At 35.5% G+C, this 10,636-nt stretch overlaps 1 protein-coding gene across 1 annotated transcript; it reads left to right on the forward strand.

The window, feature by feature from the left end:
- The first annotated feature begins 462 nt into the window (after window positions 1–462).
- Window positions 463–3,780, forward strand: LOC130830905 (olfactory receptor 52B4-like). The gene is made up of 2 exons (XM_057698201.1): window positions 463–484; window positions 2,834–3,780. Exons 1-2 carry the CDS (start codon window positions 463–465, stop codon window positions 3,778–3,780), a joined length of 969 nt encoding a protein of 322 aa, XP_057554184.1.
- Window positions 3,781–10,636: the final 6,856 nt, after the last annotated feature.

The raw sequence follows: 10,636 nt of genomic DNA on the forward strand, positions 1-10,636 counted from the left end.
TATGGTTGTCAGCTGTTGTGACTTGATCTCATTGGGATCTCTGTCCATATGATCTTTTATTCATTTGTCTATCTTAAGCTCTCTGAATAGCTACTGGCCTCCAAGAAGGCAAAATTGATGCTGCAAAGCCCATATGCCCTGGAATTCACACAACATCACTTCAAACCTATTCTGTTGGTCAGAGAAAGTCACAAGGCCATCTTGTATTCAAGGAGCTAGAGAATAGGCTGCCCCTCAAGTAGGTGGTGACATGTGTACAGCAGACAGAAGAATGATTGGCAGCCATTTTTGCAGATGGTCAACCACATTTGGTAAACTGTCAGGTTGACCAATGTTCAAAAGCTTGACAACATACTCTGCTAGAAAGATTATGAGAAAAAAAGACACTCATACATTGCTAGTAACAATTAAAAATGGTGCAGTCACTACAGAGGGAATCTTCAGTATCTAATGAAACTACAAATGCAGTTACTCTTTGACCAAGGTAATTAAACTTCTAGTAATTAACCTTAAGATTTATTAATAGAATTATCCAACTGAAGAAGAGTGAGAAGAAAATGAAAAGATTCTCAGATATTGATGAAACCATATCAAAAGATCTAACACATTTGTAGTTGGCATCCCCAAATAAAATGAAACAGAGAGTGAGACAGAAACAAAATTTTGAAAGTAATAATTAGAGAAATTTTGCAAATTAGGTAAAATTAATAAATTTACAGATTCAAAAACTCAGTGAACCTCAAAGAGAATAGAAACAAAGAGAGCTATGCCTGGGTACATCACAAATAAACTGAAAATTAATGTAAATTGAAAAATTTTAAATGCAGCTAAAGGAGGCAGAGAAATAAAATATAAATGTCCAAGGTAATCAAGACACATCTCTTCTCTGAATTGTTAAGCATGCACATTTATATTCCCTTAGGTAACAGTTAAACATTATTATTCATGACTCTCAAAATTGAAACTTATGAAAACTCAGGGAATGAATATAACTTTAACATAATCCTTTTCATGAGGAGCAAAACTTTAAAAATCATTTGTAAATATGAATTATAAGTATTTATATTTCTGTTGAAAATAGGTTTCACATTAACGAAAATGGGCCTGTAGCAAGGCTTGATAAGGTGGTTAAGGCTTTTGTATCAGAACAACCTGAGAAAAGCAAGAATGAGAATCGGAAGGAAGGGTGGGAGACGGACAATGATTTTAGAGATTTAGCCACTTGGCATGAGGGCAAGGGTTGTCGAGACAGTTCTGTCCCTGGTGTCCTGCTGTAAATGCTTCCCTCAAGGGCTCCACAAAGGAGAATAAACAGCCCTACTCCTTCCTGACCCTTCACAAACTGACTTTTATTACAGATCTCCTGTCTGTCTGTTCCTCTAGTCTCAGCCTAAGGTTGGTGAGTGAATTTGACATCTGTGGTTGGGGTGGTTCCAGAATCAAGGTAAGGACAGGGCCAGTGTTATGTCCCATATAGGCCAGCGGTGACAGGACTCTTGAAGACTATTGATATTTGTGGACAAAAATGGTAAAGACCAGAGGCACAGATCTGATTGGTTATAGCAGATGTGGAGGGTGGGTCTGGGAAGGGAGGTTGCGAGCACATATCTGGATGGAGGTTACTGAAGCATGGTAAATAATGAGAAGAAATCTAATAAATGGCTAGGAATTAACTGATGCAATCACCTCAGTTTCTTTCAGCAAAAGAATCTTCCAAATATCGAGTCCTGCAATCCCCTGCGCTCCAGCCATAAATCCTTTCTTTTTCCAACTTCAGTTATGTCTAAGCTTAGCTCCATAAGTTGTGAGCATGAGGGGTGACTCATCTAAGCCACAGAAACCCTACCTATGTTACCTCTTACCTCTCACCTCTCACCTTTCACTACACCCTTTACAAGTAAGCAGACTGTATGTGTTGAAATCAGAAAGATTCAAACTAATTTCCATCAATTATTGGTTGTGAAATTTGGCAGTGATTCATTTTCTCTGAGTCTCACTTTCCTCACACGTAAAAGAAGTAATATGCACTTCCCAGAATGGATGTCTGTTCCCTAAATGGAGAATATATAACTTGCCACATGCAACATGCTTGCTACAATCCCTGGCATAAGACAATGCTCAGTAAATATTTGTTTAATTCCTTTGTGACTATACTGTGTTCAGATTCATTCAATTCCTGGAACATGACTGGCCTTTTAGCATCCAGTCTCTTCAGTCAATAACCATTCCAATAAACTTCCACAGGCAATTAATCTAGCGTGATAGTTGTAACTACTGGCTTCAAGATGTCTGGTGACTGCCCCCTATATAAAGAATGATGTCTAAGTGTGAAGTTGAGGTCAAGGCCCTTCACAGTCAGGAAAACCTTCCTGCAATATCTCTTAGGCTCTCCCTATCCTATCACTCTATGCTGGAAACATTTCATGAACACCTGTTGCATTGATCTGTATATTCACATTTTCTTATGCTGCTTCCCTTCTCTTTTCACTTCTCATTTTACAAAACTAGTCAAGTTCAAGTATCATCTTTTTAGAGCTTTCCCAGACACGCATACTCATTTCTTCCATGTACTTAAATTTTCTCTTTGAAAGAGAAATACATACAGTAACATCTCTTACTTTGATTAGTTGCAGGTAAGTGTAATTGGCTATCACTCATTGGGGCACAGACAATATCCTTTCACCTTTGCCTATTTCCTATGACTTGCATGTTCAAAGAAGATGGAGAGTGTGAGATATTCCAAAGGCTCTGAGTGTCTTCACAAAGTGTGTTTGTATAATTCCTGTTATAATATATTAAAATGAATGTGTATTTTCCTCTCCATCTGCTTCAGGTGTGACTGCCTTAAATCATACTGTTGTGAGCCACACTATCTTCAACTTGCTGGGCATCCCTGGCCTAGAGGTCCAGCATTTGTGGATTTCCATCCCCTTCTTCATTTCCTCTGTCATTGCCCCGCTTGGGAACAGCCTGCTCATCTTTATCATTGTCACAAAGCACAGCCTCCATGAACCCATGTACCTCTTCCTTTGCATGATGGCTGGAGCAGACCTTGTCCTCTCCACATGCACAGTACTGCAGGCCTTGGCCATCTTCTGGTTCCATGCTGGGGACATCTCCCTGGATTGCTGCATCACTCAATTCTTCATCATCCACTGCACTTTCACGTCTGAGTCAGGGATCTTGCTGGTGATGGCATTTGACCGCTACATTGCCATATGCTACCCACTGAGATACACCACTATTCTTACATACACACTGATTGGGAAAATCAGTGTGACTGTCTTTTTGAGAAGCTTTTGTACACTCTTTCCCATAATATTTCTTTTGAAAAGATTGACTTCCTGCCAGAACAACATTATTCCACACATCTATTGTGAACACATTGGCTTGGCCAAATATGCTTGTAATGACATTCAAGTGAACATCTGGTATGGGTTTTCTATCCTGATGTTAACAGTGGTGTTGGATGTTGTGCTAATTTCTGTTTCCTATGTTCTGATTCTCTGTGCTGCCTTCTGCATCCCTTCCCAAGATACTCGTCACAAAGCTCTCAACACATGCGGCTCCCATATCTGCGTCATCATCCTTTTTTATGGGCCTGGAATCTTCACAATCCTTACTCAGAGGTTTGGCTGCCACATTCCACCTTATATCCACGTCTTGTTGGCTAATGTGTGCATGCTGGCTCCACCTATGCTGAATCCCATCATTTATGGGATCAAGACCAAGCAAATCTGGGAGCAAGTGTCTCATTTGTTTTTCATAAAGCAGAAATAACTTTGGCATAAGATGTGAGTTTTCAGAATCTTTAGCTATCTGGGAAGAGGTCTATGGAAGTGGTGGGTGGGAGGGGTCAGCTGAAACACTAGGAAATAGCTCTGTGAATCCTGTCTGGGAACAAATTCACCACAAGGTTTCAGGACTTATTTTCATCGTCAAAACAACCTGATAGAACAGTGCCAAGTTTGACTGAGCAAACAACCTCCTGCAATGACCCTGGGACAGGATGGATTGATTTTCAGAAATCATGTATCCTTAATGACACTAGCATGATCTTTAGAATTAGATGAAGTGAGAACAGTGATCTGGTCTGGGATTTTGGACAGGTACACCTCACTGAGTTTCTCAAGCTCTGAGACAGCTTGTGATATCCCTAGATAATTACATACAAACCTCTATTCCTTAATGTTCTTCATTTTAGCTAAGTGATTAGAATCTAAATTCTTAGAATCAGTGTTTTTTAGGTTTTGTAGTTATTCCTATTATATCATAATTTATGTCCTACCAACATGCATATCTATAATAAGAGAGTGTAAATGAATCGTGTGTTTCATACTTTGCAGAACAACACTTTAAGAGACTGAGGGGATCGAGACTGTTAACTCCTGTCATGGGAAAACACTAATGTGGTTTCTGATGGGGTGTGGTGTTTGTTGGGAGAATCTGAGGAAGGGGAACTCCTCCAATCTCAAGGTCAGGTGGAGTTTATCAGTGTTCTCCTCAGGGGACATTCAAGGTCTTTAATGACTTGATTCCCAACCTTCATTATAGGAATACTTCTCATATCACATTCAAAGTAATCCAAATTTCAGACACTCCAGGCCATTAACCTCTCACCTTTCCACATTATGCCATACTTATCCTGTGTCTCTGCTTTATCTTGGGATAATTTCCATTGACTTGCTGGGAAACTTTTATTTCTCCATTCTTTTATACCCAATTCTCATCTTGTCTCCTCGGTGACACTTTAACCACAACTCCTTCCAATGTATTACTTAGTTGATAATTCCTCTTTGAGAAAAATAATGTATTGTACATATTTCTTTTTAAATACTTATTTGATAAAAATATCTATGTTCCTTGTAGAGAATGTTAGAAGTTATGAAAAAAGGCAAACATGAAATGGAACTCATGCACCCATAAGCTTACATCCCTCAAGCAATTTTATTGTTCAAATTTTGTTTCCTAAAGCTATACAGCTATATCTACATATTTATATATCTGTGTCTGTCTACATCTTGATCTAAATCAGTAGCTGAATCTGTGTTTGTAACTTTTTCTCCATCTGTATCTATAGATTTATCTATTTCTGTATCTAGCTGGAAAAATTATGATATGATGAATATTGACCATACTATATACATGGTCTGTAATTTACTTTTCTTTTCTGGCAGTATGTTGTTGACATTGTTCATCTCTAATATATATACATTTTTATAATCAATACTATGTCTCTATAGTATTTCACTGCAAGGGTTTTACTATATTTATTTAACCAAGCATTCTCCTTGTAAGTCCTTTTCACATGGCTTTATGACTATATATTTATAACTTTAAGGCTCAGTTCTACTTGTTTCTTAAGTTCACAGCCCAGATATGCTCTGAATAAATTATTTTAAGTATTATTTTTTAATATAAAATGAAAATGCTCAATGTAAGACATGGAAAACAACAAAAATATAAAGAAAATTCCTAGTCAAGAGAAAACTACTGATAATTTTTTGTTATACTGCCTTACATTCCTTGTTCTGTGGATATATATTTTCATACATTTACAATATTGTTTCCCATTTTTAACTGTATACACAAGATTTCTTTGAATATATTATAACTAAAGCTTGGTCTGATCTTTCAATATTCGTTTTAAGAATAGAATCCTAGAACTGTTATTGAAGATTGTATAGATTTTTTTTAATGAATCCTAGAAAATTGCACTCAGGAAGGAGTCATAATGTATCTTTCTGCACTAATAATGAAGTTGAGTATTTTCATTTTTAAAAATTTATGCCATTCAAAAGGACAAAATGATATTTACTGTAATTTTTACTTATATTTTTATTGCTATTGAGATTAAACCTTTATTGAATAGTATATTTCATCTTATGAAGTAATCATAACTACCATTTGTTGAGGGTTTGTGTTACAGCTCCCATGCTAAGCATTTTATGGACATAACTTCACATCATCTTCATTTGAGCCCCATAAAAGAAGTATTACAAAAGAGGAAATGGAAATCTACCAAGGAAAATGGCAGAGGCAGGAACAAATCCTTTTTTTTAAATTTATTAAATCTGTGCTCTTGGCTACTAAATCTCCGAAATGATTCTGATTGTTTCTGCTTTTGCCATTTAAGTCTTGAAAACTGTATTCTGTCCTTATTGCTTTTTGTTATTTTTTATTTATTTTATTTTTTAACATCTTTATTGGAGTATAATTGCTTTAAAATGTTGTGTTAGTTTCTGCTGTACAACAAAGTGAATTAGCTATATGTTTACAAATATCCCCTTCCTCTTGAGCCTCCCCCCCACCCTCCATCCTGCCCCTTTAGGTCATCATGGAACACCAAGCAGCTTCCCACTAGCTATCTGTTTTACACATGGTAGTGTGTATATGTCAATGCTACTCTCTCGGTTCGTCCCACCCTCCCCTTCTCACTCTGTGTCCACAAGTCCATTCTCTACATCTGCGCCTCTATTCTTGCCCTGCTGATAGGTTCATCAGTACCATTTTTCTATATTCCATACATATGTGTTAATGTATGGTATTTGTTTTTCTCTTTCTGCCTTACTTCACTCCATATGACAGACTCTAGATCCATCCACATCACTACAAATGACCCAATTTCATTCCTTTTTATGGATGAGTAATATTCCATTGTATGTATGTACCACATCTTTATCCATTTATCTGTCGATGGAAATTTAGGTTGCTTCCACGTCCTGGTTATTGTAAATAGTGCTTCAATGAGCATTGGGGTGCATGTGTCTTTTTGAATTATGGTTTTCTCTGGGTATATGCCCAGCAGTGGGATTTCTGGGTCATATGGTAGTTCTATTTTTAGTTTTGTAAGGCACTTCCATACTGTTCTCCATAGTGGCTGTATCAGTTTACATTCCCATCAACAGTGCAGGAGGGTTCCCTTTTCTCCACACCCTCTCCAGCATTTATTGTTTGTAGATTTTTTAAAATTAATTAATTAATTTTTGGGGGGGTACAGCAAGTTCAATCATCTGTTTTTATACTCATATCTCCATATTCCCTCCCTCCCTTGACTCCCCCCCACCCTCCCTCAACTCCCCCCCACCCTCCCCGTCCCAGTTCTCTAAGGCATCTTCCATCCTCGCGTTGAACTCCCTTTGTTATACAACAACTTCCCACTGGCTATCTATTGTACAGTTGGTAGTATATATATGTCTATGCTACTCTCTCACTTCATCTCAGCTTCCCCTTCACCCCCTGCCCCCCCAAACCTCGAGTTCTCCAGTCCATTCTCTGCATCTGTGTCCTTGTTCTTGTCTTGTCACTGAGTTCATCAGTACCATTTTTAGATTCCATATATGTGAGTTAGCATACAATATTTGTCTTTCTCTTTCTGACTTACTTCACTCTGTATGACACACTCTAGGTCTATCCACCTCATTACATATAGCTCCATCTCATTCCTTTTTATAGCTGAGGAATATTCCATTGTATATATATGCCACATCTACTTTATCCATTCATTTGTTGATGGGCATTTAGGTTGCTTCCATGTCCTGGCTATTGTAAATAGTGCTGCAATGAACATTATGGTACATGTTTCTTTTGGGATTATGGTTTTCTCTGGGTATATGCCCAGTAGTGGGATTACTGGATCATATGGTAGTTCTATTTTTAGTTTTTTAAGGAACATCCAAACTGTTTTCCATAGTGGCTGTACCAACTTACATTCCCACCAACAGTGCAGGAGATTTCCCTTTTCTCCACACCCTCTCCAACATTTGTTGTTTCCAGATTTTGTGATGATGGCCATTCTGATCAATGTGAAGTAATACCTCATTGTGGTTTTTATTTGCATTTCTCTAATGATTATTGACATTGAGCATCTTTTCACATGTTTGTTGGCCATCTGCATGTCTTCTTTGGAGAAATGTCTATTTAGGTCTTCTGCCTATGTTTTGATTGCATTGTTTGTTTTTTTGATATTGAGCTGCATGAGCTGCTTGTATATTTTGGAGATTAATCCTTTGTCCATTGCTTTGTTTGCAAATATTTTCTCCCATTCTGAGGGTTGTCTTTTCATCTTGTTCGTGGTTTCCTTTGCTTTTTGTTATTTTTTACATATAACATAATACTACATGTTTTTGCTGTCATATTTAAATATTTATTCAGGCTCTTTGTACTTTATTTTTAATATTTTAATAAGCTGATTTAAATATTAATAGCTATGGGTATGTCTTCTCTTTTGTGTCTTTTTCCATTGGTTACTCACAGAAAATTCTCCTTAAACTTGGATTTGAGTTTTATTCACATCCATTTCCCTGTTTTTACTTCCTAATCCTTAAATTAGGTTTATTTAATCAACATTATAGAGTTCATATGAGGATTAAATAGGTTAATATATGTAAAGTGCTTAGAATGGTGTCAGACATAGTGTTATATATATATTTGATATAATAATAATTATTATTATTTAATTTTATTTGTTAAGATCTTTATTTCACATTCAACAATTTAAAAAAAATCATTTTATTATGAAATAACTATAGATTAATTATAATTAATAAATATTAAATGTAAGTTTTTATTTTTCTGGGATAAATGCTCAAGCATGCAATTCTGTGTTGTAAATGAGTTTATATTTAATTTTATAAGAAGACACCAGACTATTTTCCTGGGTGGCTCTATTTTTATATATTTCCACCAGTAGTGCATGAGTGATCCAGTTTCTCTATATCTTCATCAACATTTGGCATCATCACTATGTTTTATTTCAGTCATTCTGATTGTGATTGTGGTTTTAATTTGCATATCTTTAGATGTTAATGATGTACATTGTTTTCATGTGCTTGTTTGTCATCTGAATATTCCTCCTCAGTGAAATGTCAGTTCACATATTTTGCCTGTATTTTTAATTGGGTTCTTTTTTTCTTTTTAACTGTTAAGTTTGGGGAGTTTTTTTTTATATATTCTAAATAAAAAGCATTTGTCACATGAGTGGTTTGCAGATGGATTTTCCCAGGCTGTACCTTGTCTTTTCACCTTAAGAGAGACTTTCTCAGAGTAAATGTTTTTAATTTTTAAAACTTCTTAAAGTTATGTTGATAAGAAATCCAATTTATTAATTTTTTCTTTTATGAGTTATGCTTTTGGTGTCACCTGAAAACTCTTCATCTAGTTCTAGGTTCTAAGGATTTTCTTCCAATATTTTTCTAAATATTTTTTATGAATATTCATTTTATGTTTGTCAATAACCAATTTTGAATTAATTTTTATATAAGATGTTAAATTTAGGTCTAGTTTCTTATATTTATTTCCTCCTGTGGATGTTCATTGCTTCCGCACAATTTGTTAACAAAAGCTGTTCTTTCTCCACTGAATTCCATTTGTGCCTTTGTCCAAAATCAGCTGGACGTATTTGTATAAGTCAGTTTTTGGTTCTTCTCTTTTGCTCCATTGATCTATGTGTCTACTCCCCTGCCAATGACAACTATCTTGATTAATGTAGCTAAATATTAACCTTTAACCTCAAGTACAGCGACTCCTTACACATCGGTTTTTCTTTAATTGTTTTAGATACTTTAAGTCTTTTTTCTTTCCTTATAAATTTTGGAATAAGTATATCTATGTCTACAAAAATCCTTGCTGAGATTTTGATAGGAATTTCATTAAATATATAGATCAATTTTGGAAAAATTGGTATCTGATCTCATTTATGTTAAGATCTTTTTTATGTTGAATCTTCAGATTCATGAATCTGGTATGCCTTTCAATTCATTAGGCTTCCTTTTATTTATTTTATCAGCATTTCCTAATTTTCAGGGTACAGATCCTATGTATAGTTTTCTAGCTTTATACCTAAGTACTTTTTTCTTTTGGTGTAAGTGTCATATGGATGTAAAAAACCACATATGTCAGCATAAAGCATAAGTCATAACTAATGATCTATTTATCTAACTCTATAACTAGTTGTCTACTGATTTTATTCTGGTTTTCATTACCTGTGATTTAAAACATTTTTAGAATGCAAATTAGATTATTTAAAATATTGTTACCTCAGTTTTATTTCATGAAGTAGAATAACTTCATTAAAGAATTGCATATAATTTTTATTTTTTTTAGCCTTTTATTTTATATTGGAGTATAGCCAATTAACAATGTTGTGATAGTTTCAGGTGCACTGCAGAGCAATTCAGCCTTACATATACATATACATGTATCCGTTTTCCCCCAGACTCCCCTTGCATCCAGGCTGCCACATGACATACAGCAGAGTTCCTTGTGCTATACAGTAGGTCCTTGTTGGTTATCCTTTTTAAATATAAGAAATTGCATATAATTTTAAACTTTAATTGTACTATAATTCATTATTTTAAAAAAAACCCTTTATACTAAAACAAAAAACCTTATTCTCATCTTATTCCTTGCTGCCTTTTAAGCTAACTGAACATTTGTAAAGATTCTTGTGGTCTTCTGTTTGCCCTGAGGATAATGCTTGGCAATCTCTCGATCCTGACTCCCACCCAGATCTATTGTTGTAGTTGTTGTTTATTTTTAAAATTTCTACACCCTGCACTCTTCCACCTCCACAGCACCCCTCCCAAGCTATGCACCTTCCCAGTTTAGGTGATTCTCATCTAGTCTCCCTAAGATG

The sequence above is a fragment of the Hippopotamus amphibius genome, chromosome 11 (genome assembly GCF_030028045.1).
Source record: "Hippopotamus amphibius kiboko isolate mHipAmp2 chromosome 11, mHipAmp2.hap2, whole genome shotgun sequence".
Taxonomy (NCBI): Eukaryota; Metazoa; Chordata; class Mammalia; order Artiodactyla; family Hippopotamidae; genus Hippopotamus; species Hippopotamus amphibius.

Coding starts and splice junctions, on each gene's coding strand:
- LOC130830905 (XM_057698201.1), top strand. CDS start 463: ATGCAGTTACTCTTTGACCAAG. Junction 485..2,833: donor GCAGTTACTCTTTGACCAAG/GTAATTAAACTT, acceptor CATCTGCTTCAG/GTGTGACTGCCTTAAATCAT.